This window comes from Labrus mixtus, chromosome 14, assembly GCF_963584025.1.
Source record: "Labrus mixtus chromosome 14, fLabMix1.1, whole genome shotgun sequence".
NCBI classification, from domain to species: Eukaryota; Metazoa; Chordata; class Actinopteri; order Labriformes; family Labridae; genus Labrus; species Labrus mixtus.
This window is the reverse complement of record NC_083625.1, coordinates 25,487,551-25,510,130: the sequence shown is the minus strand read 5'-3', so window position 1 is coordinate 25,510,130 and position 22,580 is coordinate 25,487,551. Positions and strand designations below refer to the sequence as shown.

Genomic DNA, 22,580 nt, shown 5'->3' with positions numbered 1-22,580 from the left:
GACCGTCAGTCTTTTCATGATGAGGGGAACAATGATAGAGTTATACAACAAACTCTATAAATAGAGAAGGATGATGAATTGAAATCACATAAAAAAAAAAAAAAAGGTAAAAAGTGACACAGAAAAGTTCGATTTCTACAAATTCTTTATAGAAACTTACAACGTTTTTGTTACTTAATTAGGACCAAAACTTCAAACTTTTTAATGAGAGGTTCATAGGTGCTTTGTGTGTGTGTGTGTGTGTGTGTGTGTGTGTGTGTGTGTGTGTGTGTGTGTGTGTGTGTGTGTGTGTGTGTGTGTGCGTGTGTGTTTGTTAGTCTTCAGAGGGCAGGAGAACACAGCTCTGAACATCTCTGTACATTTGTATTTGTTTATAGGCAGTCATCTGGAACAGTGTTTGCTCGGCCGGCTGTGAAATGAGAGTTCACTGTGTTGTCGACTCTCACGCTCACTGAGCCTGATAACAGCAGACTCATGTTGTGAGTCTGTCCAACACTCTGCTGTGTGAAACACGCTGCAGAGACAGGCACACACACAGGCCTTGCTTAATGTGATGAGGACAGGTCGTCTCATGCCTCCTTCCCTCGTTTCTTCTCTTCTTAGTTTCACTTTGCATCTCTCCGTCCATCTCTGGTTGGAGGGACTAAGATACAAAAAACAACTAAGAGACTTGAACTTGTCTTCCAGTTTCTTTGTCAGGGTGTTTTTTTAACCTTTGCTCATTGTGTGGATGTTCCTCTTGACTCTAAATGTGTGCAGCTGTTTTGTTGGACCTTAAACAACAATACATAACTTTTCCACCTTAAAATAATAGTTTCATAATGAAACTATGAGTACAATAACTTTCTACAGGGAGAATGGTTATTGGTCCATTTTCACAGAGCTCCCCGGTCGCCATGTAACTTTGGCAGACAGGAGCGGCTCTCTCATGAGAAGAGCGTGCGGTTTTACAGCGCTAGTTCACACACCAGCCTCTAGATCAAAAGAAGCTTCTCTTCTCTAAGCCTCAGCCATTGTATCAAACAGTACCAAGACGGGCTAACAGGAGAAAAAGAGAGCCGGACTGAGCATGAAACCGGACTAGAGTTAATATTGGACAGGCTTTTACAAGCTAGCAAGAGCTTTACAAAACAGTTGGCCACAAGTCAGATGCCATGTCAATACACTTTGTATGTTTTTATGACAGTGCAGTTGCGCTCAGAGACCTTCAGTGGACGCCAAAGCGCACTAAACAAATTCATGCTGCCATTTCTGAAGACTTTGGATTACGTCTACGGTGCTAAATTGCAAGTTATTTTTGTTTTATGCTTTGGTTTGATTCTATTATCTGGGTCAGACGGTGAACTCTGGTGAAGCACTCGAACTCACCATAGGAGCTCCCCGTCGACCGATGACTTCAGGTCGATGTGTGAGGCTGTGGCGGTCCATGATGCAGGGGCAGGTGAACATGAGCGGAGCCAGATACAGAGCCAGGAGGACGAGGGTGTAGATCAGCAGCACCACCACCTGGAAAGCTAAGAGCGAGGAGAAAGAGAGAGACAGAAGAAATGCTGAGCTGTGTCTGAGTTTCTGAAGTACTTTGGAAGTTGAAAAATGTAATTTAAATTGAATAGCGCTGTAAAGGACTTCTTTAACTCTGTATAAATTAAACTCAAGACATCAGGTACGGTAATAAAAAAGATCTTAACTTGATATTCATTTGAACACTTACTGGATCTCTCTCTGCGGACCACATAACCAGCTACCAACCAGCTGATGGCTGTGACTGTTGTCAGGGCTCCGAGGTGCAGGAAAGGTGCTGTGGCCTGATTACGAGAACACAAATATACAACAGTGTTAATTTTTGATCAGTTAGAGAGAGTGACATAGTCTGAGGCCATGAAGATAATAATTATAATCATAATAAATATCATATTTATCACGCACTAAACATTTGAATCTAATCTCAAAGTGCTACAGAGTTAAAACAGGAGGATAATAAATAGATTTGTCATAAATGGACTAACAGTGTGATCATCAGAGCACTTTTAAAGAGTGATATGGGATATGAAGAGTTAATTATGTCTCATCACCACGGCTTTATCTTACCACAAAGGGTTAAAGGGTTGTGTTTTGACCGGCTATATTTAATGTAGAAGTAGAACGGATTTGGGTTCTTGTTTTATTTTAGTCAAATGAGTCTGTTTCAGGTCTCTTTTTAGTTCACAGGAGGGATGTGATATGAAGCCAGCTCAACATAGTCAGGCTTTCTTTGAGTAAACTGGCTCAACAAAGCCTGTAGTCGCAGTCAGAGATATCATATGTATCATGAAGCTGGTTATGAAGTGTCTCTGTTAATTCAGGCTTCCTGCTTCAGTCTCTGTGTGCTCATGTAAATGAGGGCGTTAATCTCATCATTTGACGTATCATCTGCATAGAACAACAATGACTGTATGATTCACTCCCACCGTCATGTCATGTCATGTCATGTCATGTCATGTCATGAATAGCGCTGATAAGTATCATTAAGTTACTGCCTCTGGTTTCCTGCATCACTCATTTATTGCATGAGTATTCCCAAAGATGGACTGTATACAGTTCATCAACTTTGACTAACAATTTAATTCTGTGGCATAACAAACCTAACAATACTGTTCAACAAGTTTAAATAAACAAATCCCCTCATCTCAACTCAGAAAATATATTGCTGCTTGGGGATGTCACCCTGACAAGCACAGCTTTGAAGGCACATTAAAGCTAGAACTCATAACCTGGTCTGGTTCGGCTTCTTACTTAACCTCTAATCTTGCCTCATAGCACACCTTTAAACATCATGATTATAGAGCTAAATGTCAAAACAGTAATTGTGATTCGGACCTGCAGTGATACGAGCAGAATGTCCCACTCATCGGCCCACAGGTCATCAACAGAGACGATACCAGAGATGGTGGTCAGCAGCGTCGCTAACACTCCAATCTGCGAGGGAGAGGGACGGGCAATGATGCACTGATGTTCAAAAGTGTCTCAGAGAGAGAAAAAAAGTGACAGACATTTGACATGTAAAAGATGTAAATCACAGCACCTTGTGAACCCAGTAGAGGTTCAGCTGCTGGCCCAGAGAGATGTGGAAAAGAGCTAACATCTGGAACAAGAGGCAAGAATCAATGAGTGATTTTATAGCTGGATATTATTAAGATCTGTAAGGTCTTTCAAACAGACTGTTACCAGTAAGAAAGTAATGTAGCTGAATCCTATGGTGGTGGACGCCAGGAGTGGGATCGTCTCATCGCTCCATTCTCCAGAGTGGTTATACACCGACCTGGAGTTACAACAGAGACAGATTTACTCTGACGGTATATCTAACACATTTTCCCATCTGCACACTACAAAGAAACATGCTCGTTTGTCTGGTTGCTTCATAATCTTATAGTCCTGATCTTTTTCAGTCACACATTAGGATGACTGACTCACATGTTGAACTCGTTGATGTCATTTTGAGCCACCAGCCAGAAGTAAGCCCAGAAGAGCAGCAGAAGGAAAGAACTGCACAGGAGGACGAACCATGTACACTCCCACTGTGAAAGAAAAAAAACACAAGGAAAAACTTTTAGAGAAATATGTAAGCTGCTATATTCAGTGTTATTACATAAACTACAGAGTGCAACTGATATGGTATTTATTTAAAGGGATAATTTGGTATTTTAGAATGAGGTTGCATGAGGTTCTTGTCAATAAGTAAGTATTTTAGCCACAGGAGATGCAGTTTATTTTGCCCCCTTTAAGGAGAGACAGGCGGATGTGCAGACCTCGAAGGTTGGGAATTTTTGTATTCGATCATGCAGATATACTCAGAACATTGATTAAATAAAGACGGACAACACCAAAATACCTCCTGATGGATGTTAACATATTGCGCTAGTGAGGCCATTTTCGCCAGAGTCTAAGAGTGAGAAATGACAACATCCCTCAGGTGGGTACAGTCCACAGCACAGCAGATTCTTGTGTCGGTGTTATAATCCTTTCCATAGAAAATATGATATCAAATTAACACAAAACTTCTCAGAACAACGATTAATTGGACATAAACCAAAACAATAATAACAGAAACTAACTTACTAAATAACTTACTTTTATAGTTTGACCCATGCCCAATCAGTTAATACGGAGGAGGCAGAGCTTTATGACCTATACTGCAGTCTGTCAGTGGGGAGAGCTCTTAATATTTTAGCTTCACTATTGGGGAGCTGTCATGTCATCCTGGTTTTTTTTTTAAATAACTTGATTAGAGACTATTTGGTATTATTACACATTATCAAAAAAAAAGTTCTAGAGCTGATTACTTTCTGTTCAGTTGCTCTGCTACACATGCTGCACTCAGTGCACGGTAAAGTACTCTGTAGCAGGATTTTTAACCCCTTCCAGTTCGCTCCTGCTATGTGGGGCAAAGGTGTAGAGGTGAGTTTGTGCAGCAGTCAAGGACTCTTCCCTTCAGTGGTTAACAGGATAAGGAGCTAATGCTCTGTGTGGGGGAGTGAGGGCTATGATAGGCCAGGCCACACAAACTGATGAGCATTGATCAGCTTTGCACCACAGCGTGCCTGGACTCAGGCAGCTTATGTAAGAGCCTCCGGGATAATTAGATGTGTGTGCAGGTAAAGAGCAAATGGCTGCACTGATGAGGCAGCTGAGGCCACACAAAGGGACCCATAGAAGGTTTTATATCATTTCTAACCCGATGGAACAACGTGATGGTAGACAGTGGATGTATTAAAAGCATTAGTGGCTGTTTCAGACTGATTTATATGTGACTTAAAGATCAGATGAGTTTTCATATGAAGCACTTAGCAAGAGTTAATTGTGCCTTATGCATCAAACAACAATGGAAATATTGTTCAAGTAAGAGTCAGTTTATGGTCTTTAATATTCACAAAAACACAGCCTTTCAAGTTGAATCAAATGTTGTGATTTATTCTGCAGATCATTTTTCAAAATTATGGATTTTTATGAATGATTCTGCCATGGTTCATATCTTCTTAAAGATTTACAGCATTGTAGTTTTCATTCTAAGCAGGCTTTCATTGGAGAAAAAACATACTAACTCACAGTATTTCTTGAAAAGTTCAAAGAATACCATAAGTATACCATATCTTTATTTGAGAAATTTCACAAATCCCCAGTATTTTTTGTTTCTTTTTTACGAGAATTATTCTTATTATATACTTATAGTTATTATACTATTATTCTTTGACCTCATTTTTCTTTGTCTATCTTTGTTCTTCCTCCGTGATGAAAGCGGTTGTTCAGTAGATTAGGGCGCAGGAAGCGGTGTGAGCTGTTAGGTCAGTGAAAAGCGGTGACAGCTTAAGTTAGCTCCGGGTAAGAAAATCTTCTTGGTGGAGAAAACGGTGATGAGGAGAAGCCTGCTTCTCAGAAACTACAGTCAGAGCTCCTTTTAGCAAAGCATTTAATACATGACAGATCCTGTGGGTACGTCTGTTCTGTCTCCACCAGCAGGGACGGATAACAACTGTAACTCCCAAATCACAACATGGTTTGTGACATAATGAACAAACAATCCCTGCTCATAGATTTGACGTTAATGGAGTCATTCAAACAGAAATATCAAAGTCTCTGGAAATGTGTGTCGACGTTTTGAAGAGTCATTACAAAGATCTGACATCAAAGTTCAGAATAATACATGCAACTATCCATCCATCCATCCATCCATTCCTCTTCAGCTTGTCCAGGGTGGGTCCATTTCGTCAACAAGGTTTTTCAGCCTCTCTTCGGGGATACTAAGGCGTTCCTAGGTCAGATGATCCCTCCAGGTCTACCACAGGGTCTCCTCCCACCTGAATGTGCTCGGAAAACCTCCAAAGGGAGGCACCCGGGGGGCATTCTAACAAGTTGCCTGAACCACCTCATGTGGCTCCTTTTTCGATGGAATGGTTGCAGTCTCTACCCCGAGCTCCCTCTGGATGTCTGAGCCTCTCACCCTATCTCTAAAGCTGAACTCAGACATCTTTCCGAGGGAACTCATTAAGGGTGTTTGTATCCGTGATGTTTGTTTGGCACTTTATTTTTTTTGCATTTGCAGCATGTTTTTGTTGTTGTATTTGTTTTGGGCTTTCACATAAGCTTGTGATTTTGTATCTGCATCCTGTCTGGAAACTGTTTGGGTCATAGCAGCATGTTAGCACTTAACAGCCACTTAACACCATGCAACCTTGCCAATTAATCATCACCTACATGGTGCTGGATGACAATAAACAAACACTGTGTTTACCACATATTTTGTGGTAAATGGAAATATTTAAAATGCTTTATAGGAATAAAAAGGGATCTTGAGTTAAGATGGTTGCAATTTTCCAAACTGTCCACAGCTTAAAATTCAGTATGGGGATGCCCTCATTACAACATCTAATCCAGATCACAACCTCTCTCACTGTGCAGTATAAGTCATGTTCAGGAGCTGTGGGATATCTGACACTTTCTCCTGAGTGCTTCATGGCCTTCAGAGGTCTCTCCATCTCCCCAATTAGAGCCGCTGATACCGAAGTTCTGACAGCACTCATAAATCCTGATCGATATGTTGACTTCATCATATGAAGAACCTCTCTCTGCTGATAAATATTTTACAGAATGACCCGGCAAGGTCATAGTCAGCAGAACATAAACACTGATAAAGGGAATGAATCAAAAAGTAGAAGAAAACTGAACAATGATGATGTTTTCAGGAACTCCAATTGAGGTACAAATATTGACAAATAAAACTCCATCCTTCCGTTATCTTCTGCTTATCGGGGGACGAGTCACGGTGGCAGCAGGCTAAACAAGCTGCCCCCGACTTCCCTCTCCCCAGCAACTTTTTCCAGCTCCAACTCAGCTGACTCCTTTTAGTGCGAAGGAGTAGTGGCTCTACTCCGAGCTCCTGCTGGATCTCAGATCTCCTCACCCTATCTCTGAGGCTGAGCCCGGCCAACCTTGAGAGGAAACTTGTTTAGGCCGCTTGTATACGCAATCATGTTTTGTCAGTCACTACCCACAGCTCATGACCGTAGATGAGGGTTGGAACGTAGATTGGCTGGTAAATCGAGAGCTTTGCCTTCCGGAAAGTGGTGGTTGGGACCCCCTGGGGGGGTGGCGAGACACTGAGAGGGGGTCGCGAGATGCCTTCCAAAAAATAAATTAAAATGCCATTTAAATTCAATATTTTTCCCATTACTATGAAAATATAAAGTAGTTACATTTTTGTTAAGGGAGATTCATGCTGAAATGAAAAAAAATATGATAAATGCCTTAACTACCTCCAGGAACTGTAGGGGTCCCCGACCCCTAGTCTCTACTTTTACTTTGGGGGTCGAAGGCGGAAAATTTTGGCAACCCCTGATCTAGCAGATCCAGATCAACATCAGCTTTCAATGTGGATTTGTGTTTCTGACCTCTAAAGCCTCTTTTAGAACATCTGTCTGGGTGTTGACTTTCTCCTTTGGGTTCATATCTTGACCTTTCACCATGGGGCCCAGCTTGTCTCTTACTTCCTCTGTTGTCACTTAAAGCTTTGCAGGTAGTTCAGATTTGATCATCTGAAAATATAATCAGCTCTCTCTTCTGCCTTTTTTCCATTGAATACCTGCAGTATTTAATTCCCCCGATTCAGTGAATCTTTACACCACACGTTCTTTGGCAACACTGTAAGCGGCTCTGCAGGCAGATGTGCAAACTGTTTTTTTTTTCAAGCAAACTGTTTTTGGTCGTGTCTTCATGCACTGTGTTAATGGACGTTAACCAGTTTTATGTGTTTGTTTTGTTCTCGGTCAAGAGGACCACCTTGGCATGAAGACAAAAGACAATGCTGGTGATTATATGACATTGAAATGTGAATAAATGGATCATCTTTAGGTTCCTGTGATGTACTTGGTGAACTCTGTGGGCCAAGCAGCACCTCTTATCTCTTTGCAGTTCTTGTCCTGTACATAATGTTTCCGACAGTAAATCTCACCCAGCATTTAAAAGCTAACCTCTCTGCTCATTTCCGAGCACTCTGTGTATATGTGACTACATGAATCTTTGTTAAAGACACAGAGAGGAGTGAGAGAGAGGCAGCTGTGTGCTTTTTTTTATCCTCTCAGTCAGCACGTCATCAGCGCCAGGATCACACATTCAGTAAATGGACTAATTTATGGCCGAGTGTCTGACTCTTTGTGATAAAGAAGACATCCAGCGGCAGTTGCCGTGGCTGCACAGCGGGTATCAAACACAGCTGGGTGTCTGGCTCTGCTTTCCACAGACACACACTGTGCTGATTCTGTCTCTCTTTATTTAATGTGAGGATCATTTTCCTCAGTTCCTAGGATCTGGTCTGGAACTCGCTCAGGAATTCAGTAAGGATTGGGATGACTCGAACGTTTGTCGTGTTTGACAACAATCTTCTTCATTTAAAAAGATTTCTTGATTCCTGGGGAGCTACTTGTTGGGCGGCAGAAGCTCAGTCTGTAGGGACTTGGGTTGGGAACCGGAGGATGCCCTTGAGCAAGGCACCGAAAGCCTCCAACAGCTCTGGCACACTCCCTGTGTAGCAGCCCGACTCTGACATCTCTCCACTAATGCATGTCCACAGGTCCCGTTTGTGCATGTGTGTAATTTGGACCTATGTGCTTAAGAAGCATGTCCCTCCAAATATCCAAAGATGTTTCCATTTACGGTGTGATGTGTTGGCTTAGACCTCGCCATCTGCAATGTTCCTGCCTCCTGCTCCTCCTACTGCTACCATTCTCCATTTAACCCAGTAATGCAGTGGTTCCCAACCTTTTTAGGCTTGTGACTCCACTTTGATTTCACAAAACTCTGACGACCCCAGTCATCTAAAACACACAGAGCTGTTTCTGTTCAATTATTTAATCCACTTTTTTTTTATTGTGTTGCAAGTAAACACTCATTTCAGACCACATTTAGGCTATTTCATGTAAATGATTGTGGCCTGACACAGAAGGTGTGTGTGACTCTGTGTGCATGGATGAAAGGTAGACAGAGATACTTCAAGTTTGTTAGCTCTTGGCTACGGCGCACAATCACCTGTGTTCAGTTCAGGCGATAAAGCCAATGCTAACGCTACAATACATTTTTTATTGTTCAGTAATTCCAAATTTCAGGTGACCCCATTAGATTCCATGGACCCCCCCCCCTGTTAGGATCAGGAAAGCCTGCAGTAATGTCAGTGATTAAAGTCTATACGTCTGCAACGTTAGCCATGAATAAAAACAGGTGTTATACATAATGAAGGCTCCTTAATGCTGTAACAAAATATAACAGAAGAAAGTGAAATAAAGTCAAGTCTTACCCTGGAGCTGTCATCTTGGGAGCGCTGGTAGCGTTTCCAGCGACAACCATAGACCCCAGTGACAAAGGACACAAAGACCTGCTTCTCATAGACCTGTAAGGGTTGGTGTTTCACCATGCTCCTTCAGCCTCAACGCTCCACCAGTCCGATAACATCCCACACAAGACTGGGAAACCCTGCAGGAGAGCCAAGAGTTAAAACAGAAAAAATAAGCTCAGTCTTTAAACATGCTATTACATTTATCATCAACAGGCAGTGTCACGTCTTGGTGCCGCCGTGTATTTTCACAAAAACATTGTTAAACATGTTGACAGTCCATGGCCTTGTTTGGAGTTACAACACCAGTGAGGAGAAGTCAACACGCTGTAGTGAGTCATGTCTGGGAGTGACATAATAACACCATGTATCCCTTTAACGTTGTGATGTCAGGAGTTACGACCGGGAAGGACTGTAAATATGCATCAGGAGCCAGATCCAATCATCTGTGGACATGAACTAATGCAGAGAAGAAGATTATGAAAAGTGAAAGAGTGTAACTGAGTCAGTGTGTTGCCGTGACGATCACTTCTGCCTCAGTGAAAAGCGAGTTGCCTCGGCTGCAGGTAAAAATGTGTTGGCTCAGGAGGTGGGGCTCCTCGTGGCTTTCTGGAAGAGACGGCGCTGCGCTTTGTGTCTTTCTTTTCTCACTTTATAGAGATTGTATATAAAAACTTTATTTTCTTTTTTGCATTTTTAAATTATCTCTAAATGACGTATCTTACAGATACTATGTGGATGATTTAGCACATGTAACATATAGTGGGTATAGTGGGACTGGATACTGGGAATAAGCTCAGTGTGATGATCTGTCCTTTAGAGCCTTTCTGAAACACTTTGCTCCATTGGTGGTTAACAGTTTATAAGATAGCATGGCCTTTCATAAACTTGTTTTTTATGGGTTATAATATCATTACTCCACTTTGGTCCAGAGAGAAAAACATCAACAACACCTGGATGCTTAGAAGTTTAAATATTATTACGACAATTCTCTGACATTTTCAAAAATGATCTGAGCTGAGGACATGAGGCTAAGGCGAAATGACAGAATAAAAAGTTCCAGTTATGTTGTGCTCCATATCTACATACAACTGTTGTATAATATGATTTATGATCAACTACCTGCAAAAGTGAGGGCATCCCGTACAGTACTTTGTGTTGAGCAAATGTTTGAATGTTAACATGCTAATCTAAAAACTTGTGAGCAACCTGAAATACGCAAAGGAAGGGGAACTGTCTCAAACCTATATTATTTGGCAACTGAGTCTGTAGTGTAGTGTGGTCACTTCCCCGTAGTGTGAAGCAGTGGAAGCCTTTCTCGACCGCCAGGAGGGCCGTTCAATAAGTGTGTGACCTAACCTGAGAGCTATGGATAGATGATTAATATCAGGCTGGGTGTGCCTCAGGGCGTGGTCTACCTGTGATTAACAAGTGACCATGAAAATGTTGTCACTTGTTGTTTTTTAATAATTGGTCATTGTACTACACAACCTAAAGCCGTGTCACTGTGAACTGTTTCCATGCTGATCAGCAATAAGAGCACAACAGATAGATGTTGTGGCTTGAAAAGAAGGCAAGGCCCGGTCTAATAGGATTTTTTAAAAAGGTCAAGGCAAAGTAAGTTTACTCGCAGAGTGACAAGCCAAGCTGTGATGGCACGTGTCTCTGCTGTGGTGTCCTGCATGGTAACAAGGCTGAGCAGGACTGAACAAACAGTCCTCAAACCCACACAACCACAAGTCCTTTGTTCCTCTCAAATACAACTAACAAGAGGGTTTTAAGAAATAAGCTTAGTTCAGTCTGCCTAAGGAGACAAAATTACTACGGTTAGGATATTAAAACTACTTGAAGTCTTTACACAAGTTTTAGAGCAAAATACGATTGCTGCTTTAGTTAGTTTTAATGTGTACTTTGGCTTTTTCACATTCAGAAAGCAAGAGATGAACTGTAACACAATTGTTCAGGTTTTTTTTAAACGGGGTTGTGTGATGTTCTGTTGATCCACACACAGTGACTTTGTGGCAGAAATACTTTTTGATCTTATCAGGTGATGGCATGAAACATAGCGTGACATGAGAAGAAACACAGAACTTTTACAGTTGAGAAACACAAAGTGCCAAAAGAAAATGTTTTTCCTTCAGCAAAGGTCAAACTGAGAAACGATACAATTACAATATGCTTCAAGAGACTGAACTTTGTTCATGGATAGAGTGCTGTTTGCCCCAAAGCAATGTGTATAGTGTTACAGGGGTAACAGTATGTCCACAACAACAGGAGGGTCAGATATCCCTTTAAATCGAGCAGCAGCAACAAAAGCTCGCGCTCCACACTACATCCGTTAAATATTCTTTTTTTTTTTGCTCTGTGAATTTCAGTTTCACCTTGCAGTTTGATGTCTGATGCATTTGTTTTGAAGGGAGGAAATTGAGGTTTGGTGTTTTGAATTGATGAGGCGTTCATGGCGGCGAGCTGTATAAAGTTTTTGTCTGGTGTTGACAAAGCACAGTATTTAAATCACAGAAATGGAAATTGTTAATTTACAACTATCTCCACTTAAATATGCCTTGTCGATCTCCCTCATCCTTCGTACCCTGTTCCTCGTCCATGTCGAGTACAGGTATGAAAATAGAAACAGGGTGGTGGGGTAAAAAACACATTATGTCACCCTGCATCGTAGGTGGGATGCAAGGACACTCATAGGAAACCATGGAAACAAGCTGATTTTGTCACTGTTATAGGACACAGACTAAGTTTCCATGTCAGCACACAGTGGCCAGCTTCTCTAACCGGGGCCATGACGTCTGCCAACAACTGAAGGTGACACACTGTCTTTTACAACTATACCTCATATGACCCAACTTTAAGAACTGTCCCCAAAAGACTTCAAGGTCGCCTCTTGTTTCTCTCTTGAACTCTGCTGTCCTGGATCAAAGTCCTGTGTTTGTACTCATGCCACCGCCACCAACTGTTACAGCATCAATGAATCAATAAAACAAAGCTGATTAAAAGCAGAGCAAGGACAAAGGGCTTCATGTTGGACGCTGTAGTCGACAACACCGATACCTTTCAGTCTAGCATCACCATTAAAACTAAAACAGTTCAGTTTTACCAGCATGTTATGGCAACCACTTGATAGTTGCAGATAACAGAGAACATCTCACTTCTTTTGCTTCGACTTCATAAAAGCCAAAAGTAGGTTAAGAGCACAACTCAACCTCTTGGCTGATCCAAAGCAGCAGAAGCTTTGCCTTAGAAGACAACAGCATCAGAGGTAGTCAGCTAATGAGTTAAACGGTCTGCTTGTAGAGTGAAACCTTTCAAGGTGAAGATGAGCGAGTCACTCGTCATAACTACCTGACCCCTGCAGGTATTGTTGTCCGTATGAAAAGGATAGATGAAGAAAACACACAACCTGAAGACAGCAATCGGACCAACTACACTCACTTGGTCAATAAGACCATTGTTTTGGTGAATCAGCAATGACTGCAAAGCTTCCTCTGCAGAGATCATTTTTTCTATTTTCAACACTGACAACTATGATAACTAGTCCAATACCAGTGCCATTAAAAAATTGTTTGACTCTGGACCCAATGTTGCTAAATGGTAAATGAGATTGTTTAGCGCTTTTCTAGTCTGACTATTCAAAGCACTTTTATATCTCTGGTCACCGATTCACACGCTGATGGCAGATGCTGTGGTGTAAAGTGGCCATCACTATATGTGACACACAGAAATGTGTGATCACATTATGTGATTTATTTTTGTGTATTGTGTATATTTCAATATGTAAATTTGTAATTGGGAGCATTAGTTCTGTTATTTTGTGTAAAATGTCATTTAGAGTGTGGTTCCAATTTGTGCCACAAGGAGGCGTAACCTCCAGGTGAGACAGTTTAGTGTGCTCGGCAGCCCTCGTCTTCAGACTAGAAGAAGCGAGGATAGGAAACACACAACATTACTTTGTCTCATTCTTTCCCTGTTATTTACAGGTGAGTAAATGTCACAAATCACATACGTGTGGTCTATATATTCTTCTATAACATGTAGAAGCTAACGCCACCCTTAAGTGTGTGTCAGGATGTGTTAAGTAGCAGAACCAAACACACTACATTGCTTTGTCTCATTATTTCCCTGTTATTAACAGGACACATCTAATCTGGCAACAGTCCTCCATCCGGGGCCTGTTACACATAGGTATTAACCAATCCATTTATACATGTTCACATAATGCTGACGAAGCAGCGTGAGCAACTTGGGGTGTTTTGCCCAAGGACACATCGGACATGTGTCTGCAGGAGCTGGGGATCTAACCCCCGACCTTCCAGTATAGAGACGGCCGACTCTATCGCTAGTCACAGGCGCCCAAAATAAAAGGATGATTGTTTGATTGAAATTTGAATTGATGTGCAAAAAAAGACACCGCATGCATGCTTTCTTTTTTTGTTAATTGCAATATATATCACAGAAAGAAAACAATTGAAATGTCTTTTCCCAAATCGTTGAGCCCTAGTAACCCCTGACATGAACATGGTTTTATTGCCTTCCCCAATCAGATATTTTTTTAAACACTAATTAGAAAAACAGATTTAAACCCAGTTGAAATTAAATCTTCTACATTGTATTGCTTATCTCTTTGATAAAGGGCTGCGATGAGCAGCAATTTCCTGCTCAGATTTAAGTAGATTAGAGTGTTTCCTGGTCAACAGCGATTCCCAAAACAAAATGCTCCTTTGTCCTTATCTCTGAGCAGAGAAATTACAACATGACATCGACACCAAATGTGTCTGGATGTGTCTCTTTATGTGAGGCTAATAGCTGTATGTCACTTTAAAGATTAAAAAAACGGATGCATCACAGGCAGATTTAAAGGCAATCAAGCCATGCCTTAGCTTTGTGCTACTCACAATGACAATGCTAATATGCAAAAAACATGATTTTTTTCCAGGGTTTAGCATCTGTCTAGCATCTTGCAAGTCATTATTTTGTTCACTGAACCAGCATGTTGGACAGATGACAGATTACGACTTTCATACTAGATGCTAATCACTTTTTGTTTCTGATCTCAACAAAAGGTTAATGTTGAAGAAGACAGACTTTTAGTAACAAGTGCAAGCTAATCACTGCACAGAAGCTCTAGCTAATGGTAGCGCAGGAGGGCAGTTTTAGCTTGTTCCTACTGGGGTGGGTTATCTTATTGGAAATCCACCCATGGAAATACTCAGCAGTTTTGTTGGTTATGATGTAACACATGCTGCTGAATACTTAAACTGTGTATCCTGGTTCAGGTTTTCTTACAGGATGAGTGTGAGTGTTTGTGGATTGTCTGCTAAGCTAAATCCACACAACAATCTTCAAAGAGAGGAAGTTGTTGTGTATCCACTTTTCACTGTTGACATTATAATATGGGAACTCCTGGGCCTGAGGGAGACTTTCTTTTAGGTCAGAGGTGTTGGCAGATTACCAGCATTCATATCCTGACTGACCCCATCATCCTCACATGAAGGTCAAACAGAGGTCTTATTCCAGCGAGGCGGGTCTTATAGCTAAACAGTGACCGCACACATTTTCAGTAGCTCTGGTTCTGGAAGTAAAATTCATTTGAATCCTCGATTGGCATTTTAGAAAATCCTTATAATGAAGTATTGAAGCCTGGAACCAAGACAACCAGCCCCCCCCCCCCAATACTTGTGAAAACAACATTTCTGTTACGACGCAAAAAAAAAAAAATTGGAAAACATAGAAAAAGCCAAAGGTACAAGACTGTGTACATGATTTTTTTCCGGACCATCCTAGCCTGAGTGTGGTATCAATCATTCTTAAAAAGATATCAACCTTGTTTTAAGAAAAACATACTTTATTTGCAACCTCAGGTTGTTATTTTAACTACTTTACCCAGAATCCTAGAGTGTCACAGTGACTTCTCAGTGACTTCTCTGATTGGTGGAGCTCCCGTTACCATGGAATTGTTTCCCACTCCACAGCGCCATATGCGAATGGATAGTTCCGCTAGCAGGTTAGTTAGTCAGGTATCACTGGATGACTTTCAGTTTCTTCACAGTGAACTGCAAATTATTTTTATCAAAATATCCAAAGGACAAAATCCAAATAATCACTTATTTTCTAGTGGGTATAAAAAGCTGATTTGTTGCCCTCTGTCATGGATGATCTTGTCTAAGTAAGTTGATTGTGATGTGCTTCCATTGATGGACTTTTTCTGGACTGATAACACATGTCGTATATATTGACTTCGTTCTGATTGATTCTTTTAACCTTTATTTGTGGGTGTCTTATGGGCATCCCTTTTAAAGTACTTTGTATTTTAACTTAAGGACTGTCCTCTACAAAAAGATACCTTCCTGTGATTTGATAAAAATAATCAATTCTTCAAAATAAGTATAGAAGCTAAGGTGATTCCAATTTATTAAACTGTTACAGGAGTTTGACGTTTTCTGTGATCTTCATTAATCACAATAATTTTGGCCGTAAAAGTCTGGAGGAGAAGTTTATATTGTTGCTTAGGATGCATTTAAATGCCTTTTTCTTCAAGAGGTACAGATCAGTCTTTGTGTCTGACATGAAGGTTATTCTCTTGACAGTTTGGTGGTTGCTGTGAAGTTATCAGTAGAAATAACAAAGCCAATGCTTGTTGAATGCAAAATATAATAAAAGATTTCCAAGGAAAAGTGACATGAAAAATATTCCTGGACTTCAATCAACAATTTCAAAGATGAATCTGCTGTTCAAAATATTTGCAGCAGAGTCTACCCCGCCTGAAGAAGTGTCTCCAAAACAAGTTCTATTTATTGTGAAACCTCTGACAGCGACAACACACAGATGATTCTCACAGACTATAAACAGGACGCCTAAGGGTGTGAATTAATATACCCATATTTAGCTCAAGTAAATACTGTAATAGGGCTTTCACACTTCCCTGAAATCTCCTGTAAAAGGTCAGAATATTTCCAGGAGGAGTTGTATGTGTGAACACAAACAACCAAATTTTCACTCGGACTTCACCCGGAGTTTCTCCTGCCAGACCCTGAGTATTTTTTCCGAAGCAAGTCTGAGTGAGCTGATTTGAAAACGATGCAGGATATTCTCCGGAGAACTCACCTTGAGCCAATCGGAGGGGGAGTGACGTTTCTATACTGTGACTACTGCATGGTGCATAGTGTCTGCACGGGACCACTATGATCTCCGTGCACGTAATTAAACGGCTGCATTATGTTTTCTGTTCATCAGTATGTGCTTCTAGATGCTCTGTGCGTTCCCTTGTCTGACTTCCTGTCTGGTGTTGATCTGTTCTGTTCAGCTTGATTTGTACTTGCATTGAAAATAGACTTGGCTCGTATTTGTAGCGGAGCAGACGGACTACAGCGAAACACATATCCGGAGGAAACAGCCAGTAAGTGGTTTAAATGAGCTTCTGTTGGGAGTTTGAGAAACAAGTATCTCGTAAACTCGGACAAACAGAGCAGATTTGATTTTCTCATGTGAATGCCATACCCTTCCGTAGGTATTTTTTATTGTTTCATTAGCTTCTGCAAACTAAAATCTCTCCCCTGATTCACAACAAACATAAGAAAAACACTTAAAACAACAACAGTAATCTGTCATTGATGTGTTTGCTGACAGCATGTGCAGCTTCGAGAAGAAGTGAGCTTCCAAATGTTCACCCAGGTTCACCCAGACAAGTCTTTTGTAGAGTCTCTTTGGCCTCCCTCTCAGCTGGCTGCAGGCCTGTTCCCTCACATTAACCTGCTGTTCACCTGATGGGATCTAACCTCTCTCCTCATCTCCTTCCTCGCATGCTACCAGACGTATCCTGCTCATTGTCAACACTCCTCAAGTCTGCAGACACCCTACTGAGTCAAAGTAAAGTTATAGCTATGTGCCCGCTGGATAATAATACAATAATCCACTAAGACTCAGCCAATCATTGCCACACAGCCTCTGCCATATCAGTCTATTATTAGCCTTTTTATCTCGGTCACTGTCGCCTCTTTCCAGGCTGCCATTGTTCATGAAATTTAAATATGTATGCTTTGATAGAACCCTTAATCTTTCAGTGGATTTGTCCAAAAATAGAGTTTCCATTAGTGCCCCTCGATCACACACAGGGCCGAGTATGAGGGCTCAGACTGGACACAAAGCTGCTTTCAAAGCCAAAAGACGGATGTTAGATGCTGATTTTCATCCTCAACATATACATCCCACAAGTCACAGGGCATGAGCTGCTTCTTGTTAAAATGAGACCTATACCCCGCACTTCATCTACCAAGCAACACCTGCCAGTTCTGAGGATCCTCCGACTTATTAAAGGTGATTTAAGTCTGGCACAGAGTGTAAGTCACACTGCAGGAAAGTCAGGGAGCAGATCGAAAGTACTAGAAAGATACAGAATGTCTTTTACTAAACAGATTTTAGAGGACTAGAGGACTTAAGGACGGACCAATGTGCTTCTTCAGACTTTTATTCTTTTCAATACGGGGTGAACTGTGTCTTTGCATGCTTCAAATAAAACAAAAACATTCAGTCAAGAAATGATGAATATAGCAGCAACAGGTTTTAGTAACACATGTGCAATTCAAAAGAGGCTGATTGGATTTTCTTTCATGGGATATATTAACAAACGTTGATCTCCCTCATCAGCTCAGTGTTTGCTATGTGTGTCCACAGACCTTAAAGAAGAAGAAGAGGACACCACCTCTGGTTTCAGAAGATAAGGAAAGATGAAATGTCACAAAACTGCATTCTTTTAATGACCAGCAGGGGGTCACTTCACTGGCTGCAAAAAGAAAACAGACGAGGATTTTACCTCATCTCTTGGTTGATTTATACCTCAGTAAATATGTATACAGTATCATATTTTCTAATTGGTTTTATGGTCTCAATCACTGGTTTCAAGTCGTGTCAGTGCAGCAGCATGATGCCGATTTTGTAAATAAATTAGAAACCATGCGATGCATTTCCTCCCTGTTGTCCAAATATGTTTACTTCCAGTTCCAAAAAACAAAACAAAAACAAGGAAGCACTGACCGAAATCCCAACGTCAATGCTCCAAAATGAAAGTCCACAAACCACTGGGTGATGCCACAATGCAAAGGTTCACTTTCTATATGACTTCATGAGCAAAACCCCCATCATAGTGGCCCCAAATAAATGCATGCATGATGAGTCTGCTCAAAATGATTTGTTGTATTTCAGCTTGATTTTTTTCTTTCCAAAACCAAAGTTGTTGTTTTTTTTGATAAAAAAAAAAATACAAAGTTTACTTGAAGCTTTTGACAAAATCTTTTTTAACGCAAACGTTCAGCCAAAAAGCCAATTAATGTAATTAAATTGAATTGATTGAGTCAATCCTTTTGGTTTTGTGTGGATGTACTTCAAAACATCTACTCTTGTTGTTCTGTGGTTGTTCCACATTAACTTCCTCACTTATTGTGCAGCAGGTGTCACAAAGGTAGCTCAGTAAAAAGAAACACTTACAGTTATTTTACAACTTCAACTCACCCTCATGCATCTGTTTGACTATCAAAATATGTCCTTATGTATCATGCCTGTATGGGGATATTTTGAAGAAGGGAAAAAAAACCTGCTGATGATGCCAGGCAGAGGGTCTTCAAATGATCATGTGAATGAAAAGAAAAGTAATTGTCCAACAACAACAAAAACGTCAGAGAGAACAGATCACTCAGCTCACTTCCACCTGTTAATCACAACAGAGAACACAGGGTGACAGTTCCTCAGATTATATGAAGATAATCCGGCCAAGTGCGCACAAACACTCACTTACCTCCACGACAGCCTTTGTATCCTGGATAGTGTAGAAGAAACTAGAAGCCAGTCTCTCTTAATCAACTATATCCATGCACGTAGACATAACGTCTCCTCTTCACTGCTTGACTTTACTGATAATTAAAAGACTTTTTACAGTAACTTTGAGCGGCCGTAAGAGACGCAGCAGAGGCGCACAGCCGATTTACTGCAGCAGCGTAAAGTCCGGATATATGAGAAAAACTGTGACGTTTTTAGATGATAAATATCTAAATAAAACACAGGACAGTTTCCTCTTGAGCCGAGACAAACCTCCAGTGTTCACAGAAGAGTTAAAATCTGTAATCCTCCGACACCGGCTGGGAGGAGCTGTGAATAACACTGCAAAAAATACTCGATCACAGCAGACTTTAGCACAGTACAAGGGGAACTTTTTATAGTGTGAAACAGAACTAGAGCCGCTATGAGGTACTGCCTATCTACATTCAACAGTCTCTTATGAACAGGTTATGCTGCAGGCAAATACGGTGGCCCTTAAGGTCAACTGCAATATGAAATAATGAAAAAAAAAATGAAAGGGGGAAAAAATGACAGAGCGATAAAGAACATTTCACCCAAAAAAATTAATGAATTGCAAAAATATTTTTTCGCTTTAACAATTTTTGTTTGAGTTTTATGAAACTTCTTGTTTTTGCAGTTGACCTTCAGGTCTTCATATCTAATAAAAATGTACATATCACTTTTTGACAAAGCACCAGTTATTATAAAGGATTTAAAACACAGAACTAAAGACTTTATTTATTTATTGTCTTCCCGCCGACACATTCTGTACAGTTGTACATAAACGTGTAACCTTTATTTGACTTTACATCATTGTTTTACTTCTAATCTTCCTGCATTCACCATATCTCTGTTAATTTATAAATGCATGGAGCAATGTTTAACTGGAGTCAAACTCGTGGTGGCACACATAGGGCCTACCTGGCTTTTAAATCTGATTCTGACGAACACAGTAAACATTAACCCACTGACCTGACAATGACGACGGTCAGGTCACCTCACCCCATCGCTAAAGGTTAGCGTCTCACAACTTGTCTTCTGCTGCCAAACAATTTAAATATTTGAGAAGGCTCAGAGACTGTTAATAACTTTCTGATGTGAATTGACAACAAGCTACAGCTAGCTAACGCTCTGCTACCAGTATGGCTCCGCCCACATAATTATTTCTGTGTACATTGTATCTTCTGTGTACAGACTTAGTCTCGGTGACATCACCCATTGATTTCTGAAGCAGCCTGTTGAAGCCCATCTAGGCGGTCACCATATTGGAAATGCTGTCTCAACTATTCAACATGCTGAATCGACGTAGGCGGTCAGTGAGAGGAATCTCTCTGATTGGCTGTTGGGAAGTTTGATTTATCTCCAGCTCTCGACACAGGTTCATGAAAGCCCCTTGAGCATGCTGCTGTAGTATCCATGCTTTCACCCATTAGTGCAGTTTCTCCTTATTTGTCACCTCTTCTTTTCTTTTTCCACTATAAGACCAAGAGTTTACAACGCCACGTATTTTTTAACTTTTTATCAGACATTATTCTCCATTAGTAGTATACCTATAATACGAGTGGTGACCGACAGCGGTGTGAGAATGGTCTTCTCTTATCTTAACAACGGACTACCGCCGCCTGCTGGCATGGAGAGTTATTTCCTCTCACACACGTGCAGAACGTACGTGGTGGTTGGCTGTCGGCTGTAGTCTTTGCGGTGTGTTCAAGTGCAACTTTTTGGCCAAGACGTGAGGCCCTTTACAGGGCTTTTGGAGCCTGCCTCAAGTGGACACTCAAGGAACTGCAGGTTTTTGCAGTGGGGGATAAGACAGAAATAGTTTCATTAAACTCTCTGTGGGGGGTCTGGAGTCACTAAGGAGACCTGACCTCGACTCTGGAAAATGTTTGTGTTTCCTGGAATTCAACTACAGAGCTGAAGATGGTGAGGAAGATGAAGCACCTGACTCTGAAGGAGTGTCTCTATACTCTTTAAGACTAATTATCCCACCTCGTTTGTATCTTCAATCAAAGTTAAATGTATTGTCTGGTATGTCTTAAAAGGAGCTCTGATGACAGTCTTTCATAACTACACCATACCTCCCCGACGTTATCCTACTGCTTTCAATGAGTGGTCAGAAAATGTTCTCAACATACACTGAAGCATAATAGATCCATGATTTAAGTCTTAATTTTTTGTTTCCTTGTTTACTTTTGAAAAACATGAACAGGACATCTCCTGCCTGTGTGACAGTGTTGAGAGAAAGAGTTCAGTTTGCTGCTTTAAGTTGCTTTATTGCATCCTTCATCCTGTTGTTAAAGTCATTATGGTATGTCTGGATCTCAGAGGACACTTGAAAAAATATATTTTAAAAAAATATATAATAAGAATAAATTAATTGTTCTCCAAAAATAGTCCAAGAAAAGTGTCAAATCTTCTTTTTATTTTATTTGAACATATTTTCAGATTTAATAATTTCAGTGATTTTTTTGTTCTATTTTAATGTTTCTTTTCTTTCCTCTGTCATGATGCTTTTGATGTCTTGTGTGAAGCACTTTGAATTGCCTTGTTGTTGAAATGTGCGACATAAATAAACTTTCCTCGCCTTGCCTTGCCTTTTTAAAAATGCCGATGGAGTCCGAACAAGACATTTTTCCCACTCCTCTAATGTTGAGCCACTACAGACTATTTAGGCGTTTGAAACGATTGTTGTGATGTTTATGTAGCCTCACACATGACACCACAGCCACTCAGGAGGCCGTGCATTAGCAACACCTGGCAAACAGGTAGAGCAGATGAGTAACGTCTTGTAGGAGATCTATTCCAGGCCCAGTGGTCAGAGATCAACCCTTGGCTTTGGATAATTACGTCAGATCCCTTTAATCCCAAACAATTTAGCAGCAGCAGTGAAGGTCCCTCCACAAGACAAAAGTCAGGAGTAAGACGTGGGAAGATATGAAGAGAGGCATCGTAGAAAAACTCCCCTAGAGTCAGCTTTATTAAAGATTAAAAATAGAAGAGTGACAAAAGAAATATGAAATATAAATGAAATCACATAAAATCACCAGGAGTATACACAACAAAAAAATCCTCAGTTTCTAAAGTATAAAAGGAGACACTCATTGAAACAATATAATCAAACACATTATAACATGAGTAAAATAAATGAAGAGGCCGTCATGTTGATTATAGTTACAGAAACCTTGCAGGTGCAGTAGTAGTACCAGTAGTTAAAAGTCAAAGCTTGATGGCCTCTTGTTTTTATTGTCAGCTCTCTGGCGACCTCTAGTGGTCACACTGCTTATAGCTGTAGGTGCGTATGTCAGCCAGCAGAGGGCGCCTGCACACACTGTGCTTTCTGCCTCACTTTTCTTCACTCTGAGTTTAAGGAAAGCAACCATCAAAA

At 40.8% G+C, this 22,580-nt stretch overlaps 1 protein-coding gene across 3 annotated transcripts in view; it reads right to left on the bottom strand.

Annotated features, from left to right (window-relative positions):
* gdpd5a (glycerophosphodiester phosphodiesterase domain containing 5a) overlaps positions 1-19,479 on the bottom strand; it is a 29,530-nt gene extending 10,051 nt beyond the window's left edge. For 2 of the 3 annotated variants that reach the window (XM_061055972.1, XM_061055974.1), the window contains exons 1-8: positions 19,152-19,478; positions 9,320-9,495; positions 3,451-3,554; positions 3,205-3,298; positions 3,062-3,121; positions 2,857-2,955; positions 1,712-1,805; positions 1,369-1,514 (exon numbers count right to left, since the gene is read on the bottom strand). In XM_061055972.1, the coding sequence (XP_060911955.1) occupies positions 1,369-1,514; positions 1,712-1,805; positions 2,857-2,955; positions 3,062-3,121; positions 3,205-3,298; positions 3,451-3,554; positions 9,320-9,436 (714 nt within the window). In that variant the 5' untranslated portion in view covers positions 9,437-9,495; positions 19,152-19,478. Of the gene's footprint in view, positions 1-1,368; positions 1,515-1,711; positions 1,806-2,856; positions 2,956-3,061; positions 3,122-3,204; positions 3,299-3,450; positions 3,555-9,319; positions 9,496-19,151 lie in introns of all 3 variants that reach the window. The other variant, XM_061055973.1, reaches the window with a different exon arrangement.
* Between the last annotated feature and the right edge of the window lie 3,101 nt (positions 19,480-22,580).